Source organism: Hydra viridissima, unplaced genomic scaffold (assembly GCF_058129835.1).
Source record: "Hydra viridissima isolate aposymbiotic clone 2 unplaced genomic scaffold, HvirCarnegie_v1 scaffold_3, whole genome shotgun sequence".
Classification (NCBI taxonomy): Eukaryota; Metazoa; Cnidaria; class Hydrozoa; order Anthoathecata; family Hydridae; genus Hydra; species Hydra viridissima.
Window position 1 is genome coordinate 15,216,314 of NW_028324302.1, and position 27,333 is coordinate 15,243,646.

Consider the following 27,333-nt stretch of genomic DNA (forward strand, 5'->3'; position numbering starts at 1 on the left):
GGCGAGCTAAATGTAACAGCGATTTACTTAAATATACATTAAATAAATAAATTCATTCGAAAACAACATTTTGTTACGAAAAACAATACTCGCACCATACATAACAAGATCGCCCATAAAAGTATCCAAATATTTGAGATGTCCTGTTTTTTTTATTTTTAGGAGTCAAGAAGTCCAAGAGCTTCCATGCTTCAAATGTAATTCTGGGGTAACTAAACAGCGATATTTTATTACAGTTCAAAACAACAAATCTGAATTCACGACAGAGAAAACTAGAAAAGTGCATTTATGATTTAATAACTTCTTATCATTACGTAAACGTTAAAAAAGCATAGATTTCTTTCGAATGCTCATCGTACAAAAAAAGATTGACCTTGATCGTAGGCCTTAGTGCTTTCATAGGCCCAAGGCACAGTGCCTAATGTGCCTCAGCATAATCCGGTCACGTTTGTATTACGGATCACTCCTAACGGATATTAAATGAGTTACTCCAAGAATTTTATACATAAAACATGCTGTTTATACTTTTCTATTCTACCGTCTACAGGCGAATATTTTTTAAAACATTTCCTCGCGTTTTCTTACAGGGATTAATACGGAGTTTTAATTACAAGTAAATGTGTAATTTATGCGTTACTAATAAGGCTATTTATGCGCACGAACGCGATAAAATTCTCAGCATTATTTTATCGCGATTTAAATTGTCATGGGATCATGTGAAATTTAAGTAAAGTTTTATTTAAAGTGGAATTTAAAGATAATCGTTTTAAACGGAAGAAATAATAAACAAATAAATACTAGAGAATACAAACGCCTTTCGAAGTTTCTTAGGTTTAATGAATTACTTTAAACGACACGCCTAATTACAGCACGCTGATACACCCATTAAGGAATTTCAAAGAAAGAAAAAATATTTGTTTCTACGGACGCTAATCCTGTCGAAATTTTCTACTATGCTAGTTCAATAGATTAAAAATCTAATATGGAATTATCTCAAACTAATCGTTGCGTCTTTCAAAACCGAACAAAAATATTTGTAAATAGAACGTGAAATAAAACGTGAAATAGAACGTGAAATAGAACGTGATACAACTTGGTGAACCAAACCACCATAACAAATATCCCGAATACAAGAATAACAGAGAATATTTAAAACACTTAAAAGCATTTTTACCTTAGCTGACTGTTTCTTGAGGAGGAGACCTAAACCTAATAGCTAACAGAAACCAAACCAAGTATATAAAATAAAACAACAGCGGATTATTCCGTGAGAGCTTAAAGTAAAGAGTATTTAAGCGAGAGTTTGAATATTAAAACGAATCTTTAAATAAAGCTCTACTTATTGGTGATATTCAACAATAAGATCTACTTGACCATCTCTAACAATTCTTAAGGCAGCCCTAGTTTCACAGCGAAAATTCAACGAGAAAAAGCTTATCTAAAAAAATCTGAATTACACATTGGAGATAAGTTATGGTTAGATAGGAGAAACATATTTGATATCATAGATGTAAACTAGTGTCTATAGTGAAGAGTGGAATAACATGAGAAATACAGAATCTGGCGTTGGAAAGCAACGGAAAGAAAGAGCTATGCATAGGATATTTATAAATACATCACACTTTAAATTTTTTTAAATTTATTTTTATAAAACAAAATACACACTAAAGAAAATATTAAGCTCTTTTAAATCAAAAATAAATAAATTTACTTTCTTATTTTTTAATGAAGATAACTCTTATTTGGTTAATTCTTAAGTTGTAGTGTTAATGCTAATGCTGTTTGAGTCCTGAAACGTTGAATAAACCTTTTCCCCCGTCTTTAATTTTACTTCAGCTTTCTGAGCTTGTGGCGTTTCTTTAAGATTATAAATCAAAAGACCAACGGTAATAGAACCAAATGCAATGAAGTAGAAGTACGAAAACTGAAGAAAGAAAAATGTTTGTTATAAAACCTTAGATTAAAGATTTTTCAATCTTTCTTGTCTTTAAACAACCTAAAACTTCTAAATTCAACAGGAAGACATTGAAATAATAATTTAAAATAAAATACTGAAAATTTATGCATTCTTGCCTTATATCGGAACAAGAACAACCCAACAAGAAGTGTATAAAGGTCTGAAGTAAGCAGAGAAAGGTTTGCCACCGTTGCACTGCTCATTTTCATAACATGGGGCATGGTGGAAAAGTATAAGTATTGAAAAATACCACACCCAATGAATAGCAGAGCTAAAGAAAATAGCAAAGCTAAAGTGAACGAAATCTAATTTATTTCGCTTCTTTGTTTGATTCCTTTATAATATTCCTTTAGTAAAACGAGACTAGTAAATAATTACAGAAAAAGATAAAAACTTAAACAATTACTTATTCGCCATGACCAAACAATGCTTCCAACTGCATGCCGTTCTAAAATTGCCCTAAAATATAGAAAAATTCGGTATCTCAAAAAGGTAACCTGTATTCTACTTACTTTTAACCTCAAAGATAAAGAACTTTTTGATCCTATTTTAAAAAACATTTATTTCTATTCCGCCGGATAATAATTTATTAAACAAAGGCAACTGTTATTATTTGTCAAAACGTCGTTATTTATAAAAACTAAGTATGAAGGTCAACTTGAAAGAAACCGAACTTACGTTTGGACAGCTGAAATAATGAAGCCATATATTCCAGCCATACCCAAGTAAATTAAAGGTGAGAATTTTTTAACAAGAACTTCTTGACCTGCGTTTGCAACGCCATAAAGTACTGCTGCACTAATCGCCATTAGGTCTCCAGTTACTTCATGCTTAGCTGAATGACAAATACAGCTTATAACACTTTTAGGCTACAACGTTTAGAAGCTGTGATGCAAATAATAAAAACGCGATGATTTAAATGTGATCTTACCGTTTCCTTCTTTATCGTCTTTATCGAAAGTAACAAGCAGAACTGATCCACTCAAACACAAAAGAACTCCTATGTAATGTATGGCTTTGTAACGAATTCGAAGGAAAATAAAAGAAATAACCATGACGGTTGGAATAGTAAAACTGTCACATAGCTTAAAAAAAAAAATCAAACTATATCATTGCTAATTGCAAATTAAATTCAATATTAGCTTTATTTCTTCGTGTACTAATTTAGCTAAATTTGATCAGTGATATTAGAAACTTTCATATTCAGAGAAATTATTACTTATAAGAAACAATAATCATTATAACTATAAGAAAAATATAAAATGCTTTTTTTTTTAATAACTAGATATATTCGAAAGTCCCTAATCTCATTTTATGCGAAACGGTTATTAATAATTTCTTTCGAATTTTATCTCACTTGCACTTGTTTATGTACCTTTTCCCATAACTAGGTTGTTAAAAATCTTTTTGATAACCAGCAGCGTAACTATCCTCGAGCGAATATTTCCTAAGTATTCACCTTCCGCCAACCGCCGCAGAAATGAATATTACACTATGATTTCATCCCATACTTTAACGCCCAAAAGATGTTTGTTCGCTTTTTTCCAAGGGTGTTAAACTAATTTTACAAACTGCGAGGATATATATATTCTATATATATTATAGATCTGTTTTCACTTTTTACAAACTGAGAAAATCGATTTTTTTTTAAAGTGTCTCTTGTGTTTTGTTATTTGAAAAAATAAAAAAAAGTCGAAAATTTTTTATAACTCCTTGATCATTCAATAAAATAGCAAGACAAATGCAAAACATAGTAATCTCAACGTTCATAATTTTTGAGAGAAAAAAGCTCTAATGTCGCGTTAATTTACCTGTACACTTGTCAAAGTGGTGTAGGCGTAAGCCTTTGTCATCAAGAAGTTTGCTTCTACTTCTGTTAAAGTAACTAAGAGAAATTTCCACCAGTGATGTTTGAGCATTTCTCGAATATTTTCTCTAGTTAACGTATAAATACCAAAAGTAATTGCTAAGATTCCGTAAGTCACGGAAGAATTAAAGCATGGGGTATGAATATCGTAGAGCGTCCCAAGAACCGTCACAGATGTGCCATAGCCACAAAGCAATAACGACAAAATCTGTCCACCAATAATAGTCTTAATCAAGAGCGTTCTTAATGAAAAAAAACTAAACATCAACTTTTGTTAAAGAACAGTAAATAAAAAACATAAATTTAAAGACTCACATCTTGCTGCTGCATAACTCTTTTTTCTTCATTTTTCTACATAGTGCAAGTTCGTCTGTTTCTTCGATTTCAAACGTTAACCTTTCGTCGTTAAACCTACTGTAAATTACGCTGCTGCTACATCGCTCTACCATACTTTTCATTTTCTAATTATACTTTTTAGAAAATATCTATTTACAATACAACAACTTCTGAAAGTCTACTAGCATGCAAAAACGCAATATCTTGCTGAATGAGAGAGAAAATTAATGCTTCAAAAAATAAATTTACGGCATACAACGGCATACGGAATAGTGCTGTGTTTACGAACAGATAAACATTGATGTTATTTCTTTTTTAAACTAATCTTAGCTATTTGACTTCAATCATAACTCTCCTCCTGAGCAGTTTTTACACTTATCGTAAGAGATGTTTAAAAGACAAGAGTTTTGAGTGTTAAGGAAGCTTAAATGACACAAACATTTGATAAGCAAAAAAAATCTAAAAAACTTTCCAATATTCATTTCGAAAAAGTAGCAATGAATTAAGCAAAATAATTTTCTCATAAATTTTTTTGTCATGAGTAAGGTGAAAATAAATACTGAAAAGATGAACTCTTTGTCATTATCACTTCAAGAACATAAAAAAGAGAGCAATGATTTTTCAAATACTCCAAGGATCATATTCTCCAACGATACGAAGTTTATTGTTGATAATGAACAAAATACAAAAAGAGTCTTAAAAACACTGCTTTCACTTATAACTGGAAACAGCATCTAGATTTTATAATTTAAAAATATCTATTAAAATTATATAGAAGATAAGGAAAAAAAGGGTTTTCAATATACTGAATCGTGAAAGATATACAAAGAAAAATAAGAAAATAAAACAAACAAGTTCCAAAAAGATAAAGTTTTTAGTTTTTCTAGTTTGATCTTTTCATCAGTGATTATCTTTTAACTTTTCAAATATTCAAGAATAACATTTTTAGGAGCAGAGAATCTCTGAAACTTAAAATCGATCATGTATTTATTTTTAGTGGTTGAAGCCATATATAGCACCAGTTTTTTTGTATCATCTACAGTTCTGTTACAATATGACATCATTTATATTTGAAAATAGGCTGAATAAAAGATTTAAAAAATGCAGCTTATACAGCACATCTGTTTAAATATAGATGCTTTTAAAATTAGGACCAGAAGTTTTTAATTACAAACTCATGACACATATAACAAAAAACATTAGAAAAGTTTTTACAACGATTATTAGCCATACTTAGAGAATCTAATACAAGGAATTTGGATTTCTGGTGATAATGATAAAAGACACCACACTTTTATTTATAGTTCTATAACAATGCTGTTTTATATGGATACTGATAACAAAATAGAAAGTCTTATAACTTTTTTTAGATTTATCTCTGTTTATTTACACAGTAACGCGTTATATTATCTTATTCATAGATAAATTTTCCATTGTAATTTGCTTTTTGTACGTTTGTATACTACTTGATAGTGCTCTAAGTATTGAAAACATAAAATAAATTATAACTATTGTCAATATTTTAGAACTTTAACTTTTTAAGCTGAAAGCATTTGTCAAGTGTAAAAGGATATTTTATCAAAGTTTAAGTGAATTGAATGGAATGACTTAAAAAGTGAGCCTGTTTGATCTTCTTTGATACCAGATTTGTTATAAAAGTATAAAATGACTTAGAAGCTCTTATCCTTTTTGAACTTCCATTTATATGTTAGAGTTACCTAATCTATAATGAGTTATCAAAACAACATCAATTATTATTAAAGCTTTAAAGCTTTAGTAATTAACTAAATCTTAAATATTGCATTTAAATGTTGAAGTTTATTAAACTAAGTTTAATACGAGGGTTAAAGTAAAAGAAAGCCAAATAAATTTAGTTAATCGTAAGATTAACTAAATTTATTTGGTTTTCTCCCAGACTTGGGTGTGAATACTTCTTTTACAGATTTATTTAAATATTTAAGAACACGATTAAATAATACGCGATTAGATTATAAAATGGCAGGGGATATATTTAAAACTTGCATCGAATGCAGCAACCTAAAAATCTCCAAAATACTTTTTAGGGATTTAGGATTAATACAAGGATTGCCACTGGTTTTTATTTTACAATGTTTTAGTCGAAATATTCCCCTAAAAAGAGTAGTAAAAGTTAATGGTAGTAAAATCTTGCGAAATCAAAATAGCAAAAATTTTAGATATGAATTGCAATACGGTTTAAAATATTTTAACCACATTAAATTCGTAAGTGGGTATTTTAACGGTAACCGACTCCTTAGTTTTTTGTTCACTATAAACGTATTTCTCACTATTGGATACAAAGTTAATCCTGGATTTTAAAAAAAAGATCATAACTTAAAAGATTAAAAAAAAAAAAAAAGGAGATACTTTATCGATGCGAATGTCTAAGTCAGATCTAGTCTGTGTTTGATATATAAAACAAAAGGTTATGGGATTTCTAAACCATCTGCATTGTCCCAGAAGATCTCATCCCAGAACAACTTCAAGATCTCGTTAGAAATGTTCAATCTGACGAGTTGTCCGCGTTCAATTTAAAAGATGTTATAAAATTGTTAAATGATCAGAAAGCAAACATAGGAAATTACAACTTTAATGGAATTTATATATGATTTAATATTAAAACAGAGAATCAACTACTGATTCAATCATTAGAGTTTTTCCATAAAAATGAATAATAATTTTAGGCATGAATCATTTTAGTGTTTTAAATGTATAACAAAAACTCTCATAAAACAGAATTACAATATTGAATAGATGGTCCCATATTGTTGAAGCGGTCCGGTTCTTTTAATACTTAAGAGATAAACAGTAAAAAAAAAATTTTTTTCAACAGCTAATTTTTTCAATCATAAACTTGTTATCAAAAAAAAAAAATGTGTGGATAAAAAAAAGTTTGTTGAAACAATAATAAGAATACTTTGCAATGTCATGTGCTATAAATAATCGTTTCAGAGAAGACTTTAAACTTCTTAGCATTACAACTTCATTAGAAAGATTACAACTTCATTAGAAAGAGTAACATCAAAAGTGAAACCTGTTCATGAAGATATTTATCTACAGTAGGTTTTTCCATTCTTAAAAAACAAAACACGTCAAAATTGCATTCTTCTACAGTAATTTTTAAAAGTTTAGACGCACTTATTATTTTCAATATATAAGTTAATTAAAGTAATAAATTTAATTAAATCAATTAAGTTATCGGTCAATTTAATTTATAATTAAAAAAAGGAAGTTAAAACATATTAGTTAAAGACTTAACAAGCTATATCCAATATGCTAATATTTTCCTATACAAATCAACAAAGTAATGTTATTATCTACTTACTACATTGTTCAAAAGTTTAGACGCACTTTCAAACAAACCTGAAAGTAATTTTGAGCTTGTTAACCGTAAATCTAATATTACAGATAAAAGAATGGCTCATGAAAAGTACCACTCCAGGTATATTAGACCAACATCACAAAAAGCCGCAGGCTCTATTGGTATCTGGTCATGTTTTAATTACAAAGGTATTGGTATATGCCTAACATATCCTACCATACTCACCTGATTTGAACCCTATAGAGAACATCTGGGAATGGATAGACCGTGAACTGGCAAAAGTTCAAATTACCAATCTGGAACAGCTTAAAGAATTGGTAAAGGAGATCTGGTATAAGGTGCTAGTTGAAATATGTAACCATGTAGTTGAGTCTATGCCAAGAAGAGTCTTAAATTGTATTAAGGCTAAAAGTGAACACACTAAATATCGATTTTTTTTTTGTTTCTATTGTTTTTGTTAAATTTAAAGTGCATCTAAACTTTTGAACATTTTATATATTTGCTTCTGTGTATTACCATAACATTTTACTTATGTATTTTTAACATTTATAATATTAAAAAAAAATTTTTTTTTTTTTTTTAAACTTTTGGAAACTACTGTACTGTAATAAACAAAATTTATGTATGACTGTATTAAACAAAATTTATGTAGAGACTGTTGCACTTCCATGGAGAAACAGTTTTCATAAAAAATCAGTTAACAATTCAAGTGTTTTTGCTAATGCTAATTTGAGTTTAATGGTAGTAACTTTGTTTAGTAGGGGAAATACAACAAGTCCGATCTAGCAATATTTATCAGCAATATCTAAAATCTTGACACTAATTGTCTCTATAAAACAAGATCTCGTCAAATTTTAAATCGTGAGATATTACCGATTCCAAATTTACATTCTATGGGAAAAAAAAAAAACCATTTTAATTTTTAAATTGAGACTTATTGCCAATTATATATTTGTCGCACATAAAAATATCAATTTAACTTTAAATACAGTACTTAAAACCATAACTGAATCTATCTTGTCTTGCAAAACCAATAGAAAATATTGGACTTGTTTTAAAGGTTTACATTGGATCGGTCTTACCCTACATAACAGAAAGGTATTATTTTAAATTCAAATTTCAAATTGAGAGGGCTTATTTTGAATTACTAGATCGGGCTTCTCACTCTGCTTCGTTTGGTAGACCCAAGTTTTTATCTAAAATTCCGGTGCATAAATTCAATTCAAATTTTCTTGAAAAACCTAGCTTTCTTTTATCTCCCGTAAAAAAAAGGTGGTCATGTTGTATCTATAGTTCGTGTTGATAACAAGGTATATCCAGGAGTTTTTCAAGAAATTTGAAACAAATAGCGTACTTTAACAAACAAAAAGTAATCTTTTATATAATTTTGTGTATTTTTTCAGGAACATTCGCAATAATGGTGAAACTGAAAAAACTCAAGAGCTTGAATTTTTTGTTAACAATAAAAAAAAAAGATGCCAAATGATCTCACATTTCAGTAGCAAATAAATTAAAATCAAATCAAATCAAAATTTGACCTTATAAAAAAAGATTGCATATTTAAAGTCAATGTTAAAAAATATGTAAAAATCATATTTGTATTATATTTTATTGCATATTGTTGATAAAAAAAAAAAGAAAAGAAAATTTTCTGTTTAAAAAAACTCGCTTCCAGCTTATGACGTCACCCGCACGGTGAATAGGCATATGTACGCCATAAATAGTATTCAAATGATTGAAAAAAGACTTTTCACCCATAAACTCAAAGTATCTCAGATGTAAAGAATAAACCAAAAAAGCAATAGATGAATAGTAAAAAAAGGAGCATATTTTTTATTATAAATAAATCATGCCGATAAATTGTACAAAACGTTTCCATTTTGAATAATTGGTTTTATATCGTTATTTTCTGTAGGAGTTTTTTTGCGATTAAAACTAGGAATTTTTCTAATGTTTGTCTTCTTTGGAACTTCTAATGCGTGCTGTTGCTTTTCGGAAAGCTGAGTGACGGGATTAAAAGAGATGGATGGATGTTTCATTGAGATGTTTGTTTGTTTATAAAGTTTCAGCGATTCTTTAATGGCGTTTATTAGAACTTTTTTCTCCTCAGCAGTACTAAAATATCAAACATTAAAGAAGATAAAAATTAAACTTAGCATTGAAAACTTCAAACAAGGGAAAAAAAAAAAAAAATTACACCTACAATGTCATCTTAACATAAAAGATTTATTGTCATTTAAACCAGGGGTTACATTGTTTGATGACAACGTTTACATTTATAATTTTTTTTTTTATGTATGCTTATACGAATGATGTTCAAGATAAATACCTACTTTAATAGTAAATCAAATGATATTCATAGGAAAATATTTTCTAGTTTGAATGTGATCGATAGCCAATCAAGAATATACTGGGCATGTTACGTAAGCGCGGGATTTCAAACCATTTGTCAAAAAAAAAAAAATTTCAACTAGTTTTAATAGCTCTCAATGTTAAGCATAAGGTCTTACTCCCAGAATACCGATGAGATTTTTCCTCTTCCACAGATTTAACACAATCTTGTACTTGCCCTTTAGGCTTTAGGTTTTTTTTGTTTTAACAGTGTTTTAACTTTCTAAAATATCAGCTCTTCTCCATAGGTTTTTAAACTTGATTTCGTTTTATAAACCATTGTTTTTCACATTTTTAGACTTCAACTCTGAAACTTTTGTGGTTGAAGATCACAGGTAGCCTCTCATTTTTACGTTATTTTATCGAAAATCATATCAATAACATTAAATGTGCACAGACCGAATAATAAGTGATGAAAAAACCCGACCATTTCGAAATTCCGCGCTTACGCGACGCACCTGATTGTGATAATATAGATTGAAAAACTTTCTAAAAAATAACTTATAATGAGATAACTTAAAGAAAAACGCTAATTTAATTTCAATCAAATATCAAGTTTAAGAACCTGTTTATAAATGAGTATACAACTTCGTCACCATTGCTCTTATCTACAATTTCCCAAACTTGACTTGATTCTAGAATAAATATCATGACATAACTTAATATATTAATCGAAATGCTTAACATCTTTAAGGCGATAGTACTTATTTACTGACATTTTACACACACACACACATCTGTATATGTATATGCATGCATGTATGTATGTATGTATGTATGTATGTATGTATGTATGTATGTATGTATGTATGTATGTATGTATGTATGTGTATATATATATATATATATATATATATATATATATATATATATATATATATATATATATATATATATATATATATATATATATATACTACCTGGCAAAAGTTTCCCCTCATTCGAAATATCAATAAGCTTTTTTTACTAATATCAGCTGATATTAAATTTTCCGTTGTTTATTAGTTATGAGATAGTTAACAAACTCATGAAACCAGTATGTAAACGAAGTAGCTGATTAACAGCTCAAAAATAACAATCTCTGACAGCCAAATACAGATTTGCAACAAGATAATGACCCAAAACATCCATCCAACTATTGCAACTTTTACAAAAAAAAAAAAAAAAAAGCCAGTGTGCTACATCAGCTCACTTCTCACTTAAGATGAATTTTGAAACAAACGTGGAATGTATTTCCAATTTTTATGAATAATTTAATTAAATAAATGCCAAAGCTTGTATTAGCAGTTAAACAAACTAGCAGTTAGTAAAAACAAACAATGGAATTTTCAATATCATTTTCCATTTGGTTCATTGTTATTATTTTATTTGCATCTTTACCTTATTTCATTTTTTTAAGCTGGAAACTTTTCTTGGGTAGTGTATATAACATTTCATTACCATTATTTGAATGTTATGTAAATTTCATTTGTGCTTATAATGCAAAAGTTAAATTTATATATAACACAAATATTTCTTATACAGGCATAACATATGTTATAAATATATATTTGTTACATAAACATAACAAATATAAATAAAACGTGTGTGTATAGAGGGGATAGATTAAGGGCAAAAGTGAAGAGAAAGGATTTGAAAGACATCATATTGCATTCAAACATGTACCATTTTCAGACCATGCATGATCACGAAGTACTAGGCAATTGAAGGAGATAATCGTACAAAATTTCACTTCTAGATCACTTTTCATATTCCCTGAGTTTGAAAGGTTAGTAAAAGCCTAAATAATAGTTAAAAAAAAAACTTTTTATACAGCAGCATGAGTAATTAAATTTAAAAAATTCATTTAACTAATAACCACCTTTTTATTTCCTCGAGGCTTCGGTTCACACATCAGAAAGATAACAGCCTTTTTAAAAACTAAATAAAACCTCAGTTGAATCAAATAAAAAACAAACAAGTTAATTCAAAGAGAAATTTCAAAAATAATTATTGCCTAAAATAAAAAATTACCAAAAATAGTCATATTTTCGGCCACATCTTGTTGCATTAAACTGCTTCTATTAGATTTCTCATTCAGCCATTGAACACGTCCAAAATGCATCAGATTGTCTACGACAAGATCAGCTAACTTAAAAAGATTTGAAAAGATAACATTATATTGTAACATATAGTAATGTATTGTCTAGTAATGCATTACATATAAACATGTAGTGTAACGATGCAACTTAATATATAAAGCAACCCTATATTAATTATATGAATACAAGCCACACTCAATCACCTCAACAAATGGACATTGTTTGGCAAGCTCTTGAAATAATGGAGTAAATGTTTCATTGATCCTTTGCATTTCATTGATGTAATCTGCTACTTTTTCAACGCTGATCAGGGCATTGTTCATACAAACATATTCTTCAGTATCTTTCAACATATATTTCATTATAGTCTTAATTAAGAGGGGATAGCGAAGAATGCGCTTTAAAAAACACAAAACTTTAAGTTAAAATTTTTTTTAGAGAGATTTCAAAATTCAATTAAGAAATGAATAACAAATAATGCACAAATAATGCAAACAAAGTAAAGAAACAAAAGAAACAAAAGTAATCTAAAAAAATAAAATAAACTGATCATTTTGGACAAACAAAAACCTGTATTGGTGTAATTAGGTAGGATTCAAGAGAGGCTGTATGCTGCTGCTTTGGATTACGAGCAATCATAAAAGCCTTCAATGCTTCGTTTGTATCTGTAAAAGTAATTCTATATTTTGGCTTCATTTATAACTTTTTTTATTAAAAAGCTAGAATCATTAAGAAAAGGAAAAATCTTTAATGAGAAGTTCTATTCACTGGCAAACATAAACGTACTTACTGACTTCTAACAATTTAACAGCTCTTGAGTGGCAAGAACAAAAAGTGCTGTATAGTCGAAACTTGTCACAAAAATCCAAAAACAGTTTACCAATTAGATAAATTACATTCTAAAAGCAGTGCTAAACATGTTATAGTTAATAAAACAAAACGTCAAGCAATTTGACTGCTATCTTAAATGTGGGGTTTAATACTTAATCATAGGATTTCAATGAAGTTATTTTCAATAAAAACATAAACTTATGAGATTTAAATTTTAAACAAATATTAAAAAATTTATTTCATTAAAATTCTATGAATTATCTATATTATCTTACTTTATCAACTTTTTTTTATACCTGAAATTGTCTAATATCTTCAAAGTACTCCATTTTTTTTTCATTATTTGATATTTCCTAGAATAATATAAAAATATTTAGATTTTATTTTTATCTTTTCCATTTTTTTTAAAACATGTGCTCATACACTTTTAAACAATTTGTATAAACTGCTAATTCTCTTATTTGCAATTTATACCTGAAGCTTCTCAAGGAACATTTTCTGAAATGTGTATATATCACGAATGTTCTTTACCAGTAAATCAGCCTAAAAAAAAACAATTTTTATGAATATTTATTAAATGTGTGTATCTGTCTGTCTGTCTGTCTGTCTGTCTGTCTGTCTGCCTGTCTGTCTGTCTGTCTGTCTGCCTGCCTGTCTGTCTGTGTATGCATGTATACATTACATACACATACATTACATACATACATACATACATACATACATACATACATACATACATACATACATACATACATACATACATACATACATACATACATACATACATACATATATACATTTATGTGTGTGTGTCTCTGTGTGTGTTAGGAATGATTTTTAGCAATAAGTCGGACTAAAAAACAATTTTCCTTTATGTGAATAAAAAATTATCTTTCCTAATTATTTACCATGTAATAATTTTGTTACAATCAGTAAAACACATACTTCATCCATTGAAAGAAAATTTTCTTCTCTCAAAGGAATCAAGTATCTTTCCAGTAAGATCTTTAAGTTCTAATCAATAAAAAAACAAATAATTTTACTGTTAGCACCACATTTCACTCGACTATATTACAACAAGTTTTGAAAATCTATTTCTTCGACTAAAGCAATATGGGGCATTCTATGTCAAGTGGAACCACCCATCCAACATCACTGTCTTGGATTTTGATGAAAATTGGCTCATATGTTGGACATATTGTGAGGAGGGAAAATGATAAAATTGTAAACATTATCTTTAAGCTTTACCCGACTCAAGCATATAACATTCAAACGAAGAAAAAAGTGAGTCAACCAACAAAAAAATTATGCATGGAGACTGAATTTGTCATTTGAATAAACAATACAGCAAAAAGAAAAGTAAAAAAATAACAACAACCAAGAAAAGATAAACACACAGAAACTTATTCAGCCTGTCATATAAATAAATGATGAATAAGCAACAAAACCGTAAACAACTGAAAACTATAAAAAGCTCAAAGAGAAAAAGAAGAAGAGGGGAAAAGTAAGAGATAAGAAGAGGAAAGAGATTTAAAGAGATTTAAAAGAAGATTTTATGAGAAAAGAGTTTTAAAGAGATTTAAAAGATTTTATGAGAAAAGAGTTTTAAAAGAGATTTAAAAGAAGATTTTTAAGAGATTTAAAAAGGGAATTTTATGAGAAGTATTTATGAAGATTTTTATGAAGAGAAACTTATGAGAAGAATTGGTAAGAAAAGATATTTGAGTAACTTTGAATAAGCATTATTATCTGTATTGATTTATTAATATTTGCATGAGTTAATATTAAGAGAATATATATTGATGAGAATATTTGAGAATATTTATTAAGAAAAATAAGTAAGAGAAGAAGAACCATTAATAGGTATTTTTGTTTGCATTTTGATTATTATTATTATTGTTGTTATTACTATATGTGTTAAATATTGTTATTGAAAAGTTTGATGCTATAACGGTGCACTTTACCATAGCCACACTGTAATATATCACCTGAGGGACCGAACATAGAAATCATTTAATAAAACCCCCACACACCCTCAACCTTGTTCCCAACCTCCATATAATGTTCTACAACCCAAACCACATCCTTCCCTAACCAAATACTCCCCAGACCATCAACCTTGTTCCCAACCTCCATATACCTAATTATAACACACTAAACCCATCAAACCTTCCCCTTCCCCTTTTCACCAAATATTAATATTAAATCAAATAAATAAGAAAATAAATAAACTAAAATCAACCGCCCTCACAATATGGACAGAAGAAAAACATAAATTTTTTTGACTTAGGTCAATTATTTCCTGAGATATGACCTTTTAAAGTTTTGACCTTTTCACTTGACCTTGGTTATTTAAAATGTCATAACTTTTTTGTTATTATACTTAGGAAGTTGAATTTGGTGGCAAACAGAAGCTCTTGCATAGACAAACAACTTTGTGTCTATACAAAAAAGTGATAAGCTCAATAAAAAAAAAGGTTATTGGTCATTTGGTTATTTGACCTTTGACCCTGATCGATGGCAAAGGTCAAAGGTCATAATTTTTTTTTTACACATTGCTTTTTCTATTGTGGGTGTCCCATGAAAAAATCTTTTTGGGATTCCCATAAACAGCTTTGAGATTAACATTAAAGTATCAGTAGGTTCTAAAAACTTAATATTTATCGGCCTCACAAATGCGATATTTTGAGGTCATTTTCTGTAAATAGCCTATTGATGATATATATTATTAACTATTTCCTTTTTTCCTTTTATTTCTAGGTTGTAATTTAATTACTAGTACTATATATACATACTAAGTCAGTATTAAAATATATGAGGCTTAAAGCCATATATAATTATATTAAAATAATCAATTCATTTCCATTGAATTAGTCATCAAAAGACTTCTTAGGAAGAAGTTTTTAGCAACTTTCAAATTAAATTTAGATTAAAAATGGCATTTCAAGCACAATTAAAAGAGTTAAAGAAAAGACAACACTATTGTTACGATCCTTTCCAACACCATAAGAAAAAACAATATAAAACCTTAAGGGTAGTTACTAGTTGGCAGGTAGCTATGTATCCCTCAAAACTTATAGCTGGAGCAAAATTATGTGATACTTGTCTGAAGAGGATCACTGGCTTACCTTCTGAAATATGATTATATGATGATGAAACTTCTGCAAATTTTAATACAGAGTCAGATTCTCAAGGCAGTTCCAGATCTCAAGATATTTGTAGTGACAAGGGAGACAAAAATTATCAGTGCCAGGAAGAAGAAATTTCAATTTTTAATAAATCCTTATCATTATTGAGTGAGTCAACCTTGGATAAATGCAGGCTACAAACTGTTAAAAGTTATATTCCGGAGGAAAAGAAGAAGCTTAAAAACTTGTAAAAAGGAAGTTAGACCTTTTATCTCCTAATTCAGATGCTATTGCCATTGATACTTCAGAGGATGATGAATACGAAGCAACTAAAAAAAAAGTTTCCAACACATATGCTGATGACATTGTTAAAGTGCTCCAGGATAAGTATAAATCAACACAAAGTAAGAGTGAAAAGATCATGATTTTGACAATATTTGTTGCTCAATGGAGTAATCGAAAAGCGATGAGAGAATTCAATTGTTCGCATCGACTTGTATCTCAAGCAAAAGAAGTTTTAATAACCAAAGGTGTTTTATCAACCCCTAACCAAAAAAAGAGAAATCACTACCTGTACATGTGAAAAATATGGTAAAAGAGTTTTATTACTCTGACACTGTTAACCGTGTAATGCCTGGAAAAAAAGATTTTCTATCTGTTATGGAATATGGGGAAAGAAAACATATTAAGAAAAGATTAGTTTTAAGTAATATGAAGGAAGTTTATCAATTATTTTCAGAAAAGTATCCAAATATCAGAATTGGGTTTTCAAAGTTTGCAGAGCTACGTTCAAAAGAATGTGTCATTGCAGGAGCAAGTGTTACTCACTGTGTGTGTGTATGTACCATTCATCAAAATGTTAAGCTTATGATAGTCGGATCACATATGGATGATTTACAACTAGAAGATGAACTAGAAACCCCTATTAAGAACTACAAACATGCTTTGGCTAAAATCCAATGCAATCCTTCCTTGCCAACATGTCCTCTAGGCAAGTGTTAAAATTGCCCTGGAGTTGCTATGCTAAAGGAATGACTCTTACAATGCTTTGAAATTAATCGAGTTGAAAAAACTTAGTATAAACAGTGGACTACAACAGATAGGTCCCAGCTTTAAACTTTTATACAGTCCACTGATGAAATTATTGAAAGATTTTTAGGGAGCTTGAAAACACTTACTAGACTGGACACTTACTATGATTTTATTGCTCAAGAGCAGGCTAAATATTTAGACTGGAAGAAAAACAATTTATCCAATGGAGAAATTCTGGTTATTGGTAATTTTTCAGAAAATTATGCATTTATCAAACAAGATGAAGCACAGGGATATCATTGGAAAAATAGTCAAGCAACTTTACATCCTTTTGTTTTTTATTATAAATACGAAAGAAATTTATGTCATGGAAGTTATGTGCTGCATTTGGAATGTAATACTCATGACATCTTTGCAGTTCATATTTTTCAGCGTAAACTAATTAATTTTTTAAAAGTGAAATTTGAGGTATTAAAAATAACATATTTTAGTGATGGCTGTGCAGCATAATACAAAAACTGCAAGAATTTAATAAATCTGTGCTATCACAAAGAGGACTTTGGTATTCCAGCCGAATGGCATTTCTTTGCCACAAGCCATGGTAAGGGCCCTTGTGATGGAGTTGGAGGAACTGTTAAACGTGAAGCAGCAAAAGCAAGCTTACAACGTCCATACCATGACCAAATAATGACCACTTATCAATCATATACTTTTGCTAAAGAAAATATCCATGGAATTTCCTTTGAATACCTCACTGCAAATGATTGGCAAATCGAATCCACCATATTGAAGGAAAGATTTTCGAATGCTAAAACAATTCCTGGTACCCAAAAACTTCATTGCTTTATACCATTATCCACGAATGAACTTCAAGTACAAGATTATAGTCACAGAATGTTAGCCAGCTCAACTTTATTCAATTACTGGTTACATGGTTGTAGAGTATGATGAACATTGGTGGATAGGTTGCGTGTTGGAGAGCAATCCAGAAAAAAGAGAAGTAACCATGAACTTTCTTCACCCTCATGGTCCAGATCAACTTTTCTCCTTCAGAGATCCTCCAGATATTTTTACCATTGATTTGAATGATCTTTTGCTAGCAGTTGAACCCAAAACTACAACTGGTCGGTCATACTTTATTACTTCTAAAGAGTCTGAAGGAGCAACCAAAGCACTTAACTTGCATCATCATTAACTATAAAGCTTTTTTAATTTATTATTAGAAAATATCTATTGCAATGGTAATGGTGAAAATATTATACTGCATTCAGTACTGTACTGCCATGTAGTTAAAACTGCTAAATATGGCATTTTTGTTACTTTTCAACTCTTTATATATATATATATATATTTTGTTACTTTTCAACTCTCTCTCTCTCTCTCTTATATATATATATATATATATATATATATATATATATATATATATATATATATATATATATATATATATATATATATATATATATATATATATATATATATATATAAAAGCCAAGTATTACCAAATTATAGTATATTTGGCATATGATAGCTATTATATAACCTAGGGCCTACATTCAATAAATTACCTTAAAATACTGTATAATTGTAAGGTATTTAAATATTAAATTTTTAGAACCTACTCATACTTTAATGTTAATCTCAAAGCTGTTTATGGGAATCCCAAAAAATGGTTCCACTTGATTTACCAAAAAGTGGTTCCACTTGATGTGGAATGCCCCATATACTTTAATAACTTTAAAAAGTTTACAGCATACCTTTGTGTAAGTAATCTCTGTATTAATAAGCTCTAAGATGGACTTCCTTAATTTTTCACTTGGCTTCATTGTTAAAGGTGCACTTTCAAATAATAAACCATTCATTTCTCGCATCATCATATTTACTTGCTCAGTTATCTATACATATAAATACTTGATACTATTATAAAAAATTATAAAAATATACCCAACTCATGCACTATATTTGCTAGGAAAACAATATTTTCTCTTTATTTTCAAAAACTACCTCAAGAAGTTTGTTAATATCATCATCAATTGAACTTGAAATTGAAAATGAAGAAGATATCTGGCTTTTTGATTCATCAAAATCTAAAAACACTTTCTTGTTAGTTTTCAATTGAAAATTTTACCTTTAAGAATCCTGATAAAAAGACTTTAAATGTTAAAAAGAAAACTACCAGCAGGAGGAGGGATAATAAGGCTTTTGATCACATCGTCAGATAAATCAGGCTGCCTATTTTTAAACACAATAAAAATGCATAAAGAAACAATTACAATAAAAGCAGCAGCAATAAATAAAGATCATGATAATAAAAGAACTCACACACATTTTGGAGGCAGAGGACATACTAAAAAGTTAATCATCGTTTCTGTAGCTTGCGCTAACTTCTTAGGATCATCAACCCTTCTTGAACGGAACTTCATAGTTATTGTTACTGAATCTAAACACGAAAGTTTAGTTTAAAAAACCAGAAATAAGATGATACAAAGATGAAGAAAAGATGGAATGTTTTTTACATTTAAAACAAGTGACATAAAAATCAGGATTTTAAGATTTGCTACATTAATGATTCTATAATTATATATTTTAATGCTTATAAACTACTTTATGGATTATAAAATAAGTTCTTTTATATATATAAAGTTTTAAAATGAACAATAAACATACTTTTGATAATATGTAGAATATCACAAAATGAACTACTTATATTTGCTAAGTTTTTTCCATTTATTTGAATTAGCTCATCATTAACTATAACACATGATTGCTGTGCAAGACTTGCTTCTTCAACATCTTGCACAACTATGCTATCTGCTGTTTGTACAAGCTTTAAACCTGAACAAAAAAATCATTGTTCAATCATAGTACAATACTGGTTGTGTAAAATGACTTTTATCTTTGTAACTCACCAAAATGAAAAAAAAAAGGAATTCTTCAAAATGAACAAACTTTGCTTTGTTGCAAAAAGAAAAAGAAAAAATTTTTTTTCAAGCAGAAAACAAAAGAATTTTAAACTGATTTTTTGAAGTTGCTTAAAAGTAGATTGCTCAAAGAGAAAGATGAATAAAATGCTTAAAAGAAAATAAACCAAAGAAAGCAGTTATAAGGTTAAGTTTGTTTACTTCATTTTTAAATATGCAAAACCTTTTGAAAAGTTATGAATAGTTAGCAAAGATGATGAGAGACAAAGATCAAAACGTTTCTCTGAAAAAGCAGACAAGAGAAAAAAATATTTATAAAACAAATGGAAATATTAGATACTTTTGGATTGAAAGTTTTTTGTTTTTTTTTTGTTTTTTTTTTATACCTTTAAAAAAGAAATGACAGAAACTTTTGAATCATAGTAAATTTTATTATGATTGGAAAATTAAACTATATATATATTATTATAACACAAAGGAATTTTAACATGGCAAAAAAAAAAAATCTGTTTAAATGAAATCAAAAAGTAACTTTTAAATAAAAACACTTTCCAATTACCAAAAAAGCCATTGTCATCACAATCTGCAGATTTAGTCAGAGTAATATCATAAATAAACTTGGCATTCAACTTTATGGCAGAATACTTGAATGAATCTAAAATTTCACTATCATCTGGTATTGTATAGCCAAGCAGACCATGATGAAGGTTTTCATCAGTGATTAACATTAAGAAGTAGTCTTGAGAATCCAAATTTTCTTTCATGCACACACGCTCTAATAACTCATTTATCTTGAGATTCTCTTCATAAGGGATATGAACTGGAGACTTATGCTGTATTTGAACATAAAGAGTATCACCTATGCGTCCTTGTAGACTTGCCTTTTTATTATGCAGCTTTGCAATCTTTTTCTCGTTCATATTAGTTGAACACTTGGATGAAAAATTACTTTCTCCATCACTTTCATTAAAGGTTTGGTTTTTCCTACAATGTCGGAAAGAAAACATCAAAAAATTGGATTTAATAAAAGTTTTAATGTTAATGGCTGCAACTATTCAAATTTCTGTTCTGGTTCTTCATTATTTTATGCTTTATAGTTTAATCATTGCAAAATGAAAAAAAATAAAACCAGTTGTTGTATTTAAATAGCAAACAAACGAATAAGTTTTTTTTATAAAACCAATCTTTGGATAAAAAAGCTTTATTCATAGTTAATGCTTTTGTTGTTAATTATTTAAAACAGTTTTATAAGGGAAAAAAAGAAATATGTCATATAGAAAACAAAGAATAAAGAAAATTTTAAGTAATAAAACAATAAAGAAAATATTGAGTATAGAGTTATATAGTTAATATTGAAAATATAGAATATAAATAATTAATAGTGAATATATGAAATATGTAGTTCAACAATGAAATACTAATGAAACAATAAAATAACTAATTAATGTATGATTAAGTACTTTGAGATAAATACGCTTTTGAATATTACCTGATTATTATTTTAGTGAAAGTGTTAAAGTGTAAACTAAACAGTAGAATATTTAAAAAAAAAATAAACAAAACATAAAATTAAAAAATAAACAAACTTGGGATCTATTTTCATCTTTTTATTGTCTGACTTTGGATGATCAACTTTTAATCTTGGATGATCACTTTTCAATGAGAAAATTAACCTTTCTTTCAAACTTTTGGTTGTACATTTTAACTTTTCTTCAGAGCCATTTACAGTTCGAGCTTGAAGTAAAGAATGAAATGAGATCACAGAGAAAATTCCTATTTTTGATAATGCTTGCTTTGATGTCCGAGATACATGACTCAGAAGCTCTTGAGGGTTAGGGGATGGTTTACCATTGACTGCTGATAAGTAGCATTGTAGCTTAAACATGTTGCAGTATCGAATCTCAAGACTACTATCCCAAGAAGATATCTTAAGAAAGAAAATAAATAAACATATCACATTTGAGGGAATAGGGTTTTATAAAAGCATACAAAAAATTAGGTTTAGAAATTTTGAGAACTATGGATGGCCCTTAATATTAAGTTTATTTCTAAAGCTAGGAAAAATTCTCAAAGATTACTTTAGGAAAATATTTAATGAGTTAAGCCAATTATAGTTAAAATCAAATCTAAAAAAGTATTAACTTGATCCATTATGGTTTGCTTTGCACAAGTTTCTTTTTCAGTTTGCAACTGCAGAGCAGCCATCTTTTTTAATTTTTCATCTGTTACAATGCATTTATTTAACTCTTGAATCTCCCTTTCAAGATGAAGTGATACATTTGTAAAACCTTTTTTTCTAGCAAACACACCAGCACACAATGAGTGAATACAGTGTATCCAATTTTCCACTTCAGCTGAACTTGTTGACTGCAAATACAAAGAAACTCTGTATTATACTTTAAAATTTTTGTATTAAAATATAGATTTAAAAAAAAATTGTTAATCTAAAAACATATTGCCAAACTCTGCTATTGGCATATGGTATAAATTTCCTATTTCAATTGCAAGATTATTTATTATGTCCATTTCAAAATATGGCTTATCACTTTTATTCCAAAATACAAAATTAAGATAAAATAGTAACTTTAGTTAAGCTCTAAGAATGAAGATCATCAAAGCTATAAAAAGATGTCAAAAATACATTTTAAAAAATTTTCAAAAACAAGTTAACTTGATCTTTATGAAACTTTTGGAACTTGTTATAATAAATCAATGAGATTTTGTTGTTATGTAAACTAGACTTAAATGAGATATTTAAAAGATGAATAACTATAAAACCACTTTCAATTGGATGGCCAAATTTCTTGGGGATAATTTTTTAATTTAGTCTTTAGATTTTGACAATTTTCAATAAAATCAAAGAAGAATGGTTAAACAGCCTTACTGAATTAAAATTAGAACTTTTCATTTTTAAGTTATGGTAGTATGGCCAAATATTTTCTTCAAAGTTTTACACATTAATATAATTTATGTTTTGTTACTTATGATTTTTCAACAAAATTTGTTCATTTTCTTTACAAAATCAACTTTTCCTGGATGCTACTATTTGTTGGCAACCTTAGAGCATAGTATTTCAAAACAATCTTTTAACTTGTTTATTTACTTCTATACTTTAAAGCATAATTGCTAACTATTAAACAAAAACAAAAATTCTGTCAAGTTCAAACTGTTTTTGGGACAAAGAAAATTCAAGAGCTGACAATTTGAAACAGAAATGAATATAATTGGGAGGCTAACACACTGCCAAACCCTAGTCAATTAAGTCAATCGAAGATGTACAATGCATGTCCAGCACATTTGTGCTTTTAGAAATCTTCTTAAATATCAAAATTAAATAGCTCCACTTAATAGTTATTTATGAACATGCAGAAAAGATTTTTTCGGAGAAAATTAAATTGCTAAAAGACTTTATTGTTATTAGTTTATATAAAAAAATTTGTCTCAATCACCTAATAAAAGCTTTTTAACAAATAAAATGCTAGAAATCACACAAAACTTGCAACTCTTTAAACAAAAGTGACAACCAATTTAAATAAACAAGATCAACCTGTAAATAATAAGCATTGCCTGAACTTGTGCTTAAACTAAAAACATTTTCTAAATCAGCATATTCAGGAGCAGCTTGAACTATACACCAATCAATATCTAGGTTGAAACTGGGTTTGTCTAGATCTTCTAATGATGCTGTTTTCTCTTCAGCATCATAAAAAGCCATTTCCATGCCTTTCAATGCTACCCAATATTTACGCCATTTTCGTTGACTGGATGACTCTAACTTGCCTTTTTTAGAACTTATGAGAATGTTCTTGACCAATAACCAAGCAGCTTTGCGTGTTGTCATAATTTGCCTATTTGAAATGATTGCAGATGCAGGCCGTGTATGCTGAAAATCTTCTTCATCAGAGCATCTATTCTAAAAAAAACAAGTCAATAATATTGATAATCTCATAATTAGATCAATCAGATCATAATTAGATCAACCAGATCATAATTAAATCAAATCTCATAATCAATCTCATAATTAAATCAAAACAATTGAATTTATTCAATATAGATTTATTTTTTTAAAAAAGAATTAGGATACAAAAGTAACTTCAATACAAAACAATATTAAACAACTCTAGCCATTTTAAAGGCTACCTAAAGGCTTTTAATCAAAATTACAAAAGTAATTTTGAAGATTGTAGGCTGATGTTTTAAAAATGTGATTCAAATAAAAAAATTTTGTGTTCACCAGATATAATAAGAAAACATTTTTCATTTACAATCATCATATCTTTTATAAAAAAAAACAATGATTTTAAATCATACCAAACTTGATGTCAATGATCTTTGCAAAACATTAAAATCTAAGCTTTCTTTTGACACCTGTAAAACATCCCCATTTTCTTCTTTGCAAACTTCTGAATTATTACTTTGTAAAAACTCATACTCTGTGGGATCAAATCCATCAGGAGCTTCAGTACTTTCAGAACATTTTGGTATCAAAGATTTACGAATCAAAGGTTTATACTCATTTCGTTTCATATCACTGATATTGTCAGTATTTTGAATAACTGTAAAACTATTGATTGAATTTAATTGATCAATTCTCTCAGTATTTATGACATGCGTCTTTACCTATGCCAAAAGTTTAAACTTATAAATTAGTTTTAATTTTAAGAAATTAGCCTGAAAAACATCTTGAGAAAATATTTTAGATGTATAAAAAATAGATAAATCTTTTAAGTTTAAAAGATGTACTTACTTTAAAAAAGTACTTACTTTGAACAACCTGTAAAACTTTTTTAAATCTCTTTCTGAAACAAAGTTCAAACCCCATGCTCCACCTCGAAAAAAGAAATAACACAACTTTGAAAAAAGCAATTACTTTCTCTTTTAGGTTATTCCCATCTACAATTAAAAAAGTTTTACATTAAATGTTTCCCTTCCACCAAACCAAGATTTGATAATTAGTATATAGTCATAAAGAAGGACTATATTTTTTTAAGTCAATAATTTTTTAAAATTTTATTTAAATACTTATTATATATGCATATACATGTAATTGCCACAAGAAGGACTGTAGCCAATATTTTTTCAAGATATATTTAAATACTCATTCTATATTTAATAATATTTAAAATGTTTATTGTGTATTTAAACTCAAAAACATTTTCTCTTTAACTAGTAATAAATATTACAGTTTGTTCCAAAACATATATTACATTATTAATTACTTAGAATAAGTAATTAATAATATAAGTTCTCTGATCATTTGACCTTCACTACCAATAAGCTGAGTGTCAGTGTTGGTTGTGGTGTGTTATAATTTTTAAGAAGTTTCTAACTAATTTTATATTGTTTTGAACACAAAACACAAAACGTTGAACATGCCAAACACAAAACGTTAAAATGTGTAACTACGCATAATACAGTATGTTCAGTAAAAAGTATTTGTATTAACATGACTATCATAATATATTATGTAATTGTTATAACTACTTTAATTTGTTTTAATATACAATAATATTATGTTTCAATTTTCTATATTAATTTTAAAGAAGTATAAAACCAATGACTAAACTTAACAGACAAAAACTATTTTTTAAAGATGCAGCATAATTTTGGGTGAACTATGTTTGAAATTTGAAAAAGGTTGAAATCATACTAAAATGTTTTGTTTTTATGAAAGGAATTAAATAATTTAATATACCGTATTGCTTATCTCTCCACTGCAAGAAATTTTCTGATGTCCTCTTTAATCTTGCTATTTAACAAAGATAATCAACAAGAAAATCAAAACAAATAATAGTCAAAATGAATATTTGAAAAATTCTCAACACAAAAAAAACTTTAAATGAATAAAAGAAAATAAGTCCTACAAACATACTTGGTAGATGAATATCTATCCCAGAACATGAGTCTTTCTCATATAAGATCCGAACAAAACCTTCTTTGTCATTCTAGGGTATTATAATAAAACTTACATCAAAAAAACTTAATCTAAAAAAAATACATACCTTATAACAGATAATAACATAATACATAAAACATAGTGACAACAATGTATAATAATAACATAATCAAATAGTTTAATCTAAAAACACAACTAAAACATCAATTTTGCCCTCCAATGAAAAAGTTCTTACACAATATCTTATAACTGTTAACAAAACTGCTGAATCAAAGAGCCTTGCCCAATGTGATTTTCCATTCTGTCTTGACAAAACATTCAATTCAGCATAAAAGCTAATAAATAAAAACAGATAAACTTAACAACAATGCTAAGCCATTCTACAAATTTAAAAGTTTAACACGCAATAAAAGGTTTTGAGAAATCACTAGTTGATCTTTAAGTGATCTTTGTTCTTCTTGTTTGTTTTTGTTTTTTTTTTTTTAAATAAAAAAAAAAAAAAGGATTGTAAATCATACCAAACTTGATGTCAATGATCTTTAAAAAAAAAAAAACTCTTAAAACTCAAACCTATGTCTTTGAACTTCTTCATTGTTGACAATAGAAAGTTGAAAATTTCTAACAGGACCTTCATATTGAGGACCTGTGGTTGAAGATATTTCGTTACCTATTGTTTAGACTAATACAGAAAACACTTGTAAAATGAACATTAATTAGAGTATCAATTAAAAAAAAATTAATGTTATGAATAGCAGTAATAAAAAGCTGTGCAAAAAGAATTTTAATATAGACTTTTAACAAGCATACATACCTACACACATAGATAGAAAGATAGATAGATAGATACATACATACATTACATAAATACATACACATTCACACATAAACATAAAATTTAAATATGAATATAGTCTACATCACTTCTGCTTCAAATCAAAAACATCTTAAAAACCTTTTTTTCAGTACTTGAAAAACAAACAGTATCTTATAGCAAAATAAACAGCAAATAAAAGTGTGGAATATTTTTTTGTAACAAAATACAGTTGATTACAACCAATAACAATCAAACTTGTTTACTTAAAGAAATTTAAATAAGTTGCTTTCCTCATAGCAACAAAAAAGTGCAAATAAAAAGTTGAAAGTTAAAGTACATTTAAGTTTATTAAACCAATTTTTGAAGAAAAAAAACAGATTGAAAAAAAAAACAGATTGAAAAGACAAAATCTTTTTGAAAATTTTTTGAAAATATGTTCTGATAATTAAAATATTCTGTTTTATTTAAGGGAAATTTCTCCAATTTAATCAAAAAACTTACATTTTTCCAAAGTTAAACTTAAAACCAAATATATCATGTAATTTCATAACACTGCAAAATGCTTTTTTATTAATCTAATGATTTTCTGTCTAAATATTCATCCATCTTCAAATCATAAAAGTTTTTTTTTTCTTTTTTTTTTGGTTTTAATCATTTTAGTCGATATAAGAAATATTTTTTTAGAAATTAAAATGACTATCAGTAATCTTATTATAACAATTCAAATATTGAACAT

At 27.9% G+C, this 27,333-nt stretch overlaps 2 protein-coding genes across 6 annotated transcripts; both read right to left on the reverse strand.

Moving 5' to 3' along the window:
- Positions 1 to 1,622: 1,622 nt before the first annotated feature.
- Positions 1,623 to 4,468, reverse strand: LOC145180635 (solute carrier family 35 member F1-like). Of its 2 annotated transcripts, XM_090082533.1 has the most exons (7): positions 4,140 to 4,468; positions 3,769 to 4,066; positions 2,889 to 3,042; positions 2,636 to 2,792; positions 2,364 to 2,416; positions 2,074 to 2,228; positions 1,623 to 1,924 (listed from the first exon to the last, which is right to left on the reverse strand). In XM_090082533.1, exons 1-7 carry the CDS (start codon positions 4,280 to 4,282, stop codon positions 1,754 to 1,756), a joined length of 1,131 nt encoding a protein of 376 aa, XP_089938659.1. In that variant the 5' UTR covers positions 4,283 to 4,468; the 3' UTR covers positions 1,623 to 1,753. The 2 variants fall into 2 exon arrangements, with proteins under 2 accessions (XP_089938659.1, XP_089938660.1); XM_090082534.1 differs by lacking the exons at positions 3,769 to 4,066; positions 4,140 to 4,468 and adding an exon at positions 3,333 to 3,762.
- A 4,839-nt stretch (positions 4,469 to 9,307) lies between these two features.
- Positions 9,308 to 26,740, reverse strand: LOC145201994 (protein still life, isoform SIF type 1-like). Of its 4 annotated transcripts, none has more exons than XR_016451257.1 (27): positions 26,595 to 26,740; positions 26,354 to 26,426; positions 26,019 to 26,118; positions 25,760 to 25,832; positions 25,583 to 25,636; positions 24,652 to 24,716; positions 24,199 to 24,507; positions 23,435 to 23,800; positions 22,030 to 22,254; positions 21,474 to 21,814; positions 20,447 to 20,871; positions 19,634 to 19,801; positions 19,293 to 19,406; positions 19,143 to 19,198; positions 18,971 to 19,053; positions 18,724 to 18,861; positions 13,749 to 13,817; positions 13,278 to 13,346; positions 13,100 to 13,156; positions 12,763 to 12,871; positions 12,543 to 12,637; positions 12,176 to 12,370; positions 11,905 to 12,022; positions 11,753 to 11,811; positions 11,557 to 11,671; positions 10,457 to 10,526; positions 9,308 to 9,615 (listed from the first exon to the last, which is right to left on the reverse strand). XR_016451257.1 is itself a non-coding variant. In XM_090083400.1 (27 exons), exons 1-27 carry the CDS (start codon positions 26,671 to 26,673, stop codon positions 9,348 to 9,350), a joined length of 3,897 nt encoding a protein of 1,298 aa, XP_089939526.1. In that variant the 5' UTR covers positions 26,674 to 26,734; the 3' UTR covers positions 9,308 to 9,347. The 4 variants fall into 4 exon arrangements, 2 of the variants coding, with proteins under 2 accessions (XP_089939526.1, XP_089939527.1); XR_016451256.1 differs by having other exon boundaries at positions 11,905 to 12,018; positions 19,289 to 19,406; positions 26,595 to 26,737; XM_090083400.1 differs by having other exon boundaries at positions 19,289 to 19,406; positions 26,595 to 26,734.
- Positions 26,741 to 27,333: the final 593 nt, after the last annotated feature.

Excerpts from the sequence above, each read along its gene's own strand:
- LOC145180635 (XM_090082533.1), bottom strand. The coding sequence starts at position 4,282 with ATGAAAAGTATGGTAGAGCGATGTAGCAGCAGCGTAATTTACAGTAGG. Across the intron at positions 3,043-3,768 it reads CCACTTTGACAAGTGTACAG|CTATGTGACAGTTTTACTAT; the intron begins GTAAATTAACGC and ends TTTTTTTTTAAG. Across the intron at positions 1,925-2,073 it reads TGTTCTTGTTCCGATATAAG|TTTTCGTACTTCTACTTCAT; the intron begins GCAAGAATGCAT and ends TTCTTTCTTCAG.
- LOC145201994 (XM_090083400.1), bottom strand. The coding sequence starts at position 26,673 with ATGTTTATGTGTGAATGTGTATGTATTTATGTAATGTATGTATGTATC. Across the intron at positions 11,812-11,904 it reads CGAAAATATGACTATTTTTG|TTTTTAAAAAGGCTGTTATC; the intron begins GTAATTTTTTAT and ends GGTTTTATTTAG. Across the intron at positions 10,527-11,556 it reads TCATGCATGGTCTGAAAATG|AATCAAGTCAAGTTTGGGAA; the intron begins GTACATGTTTGA and ends TATTTATTCTAG.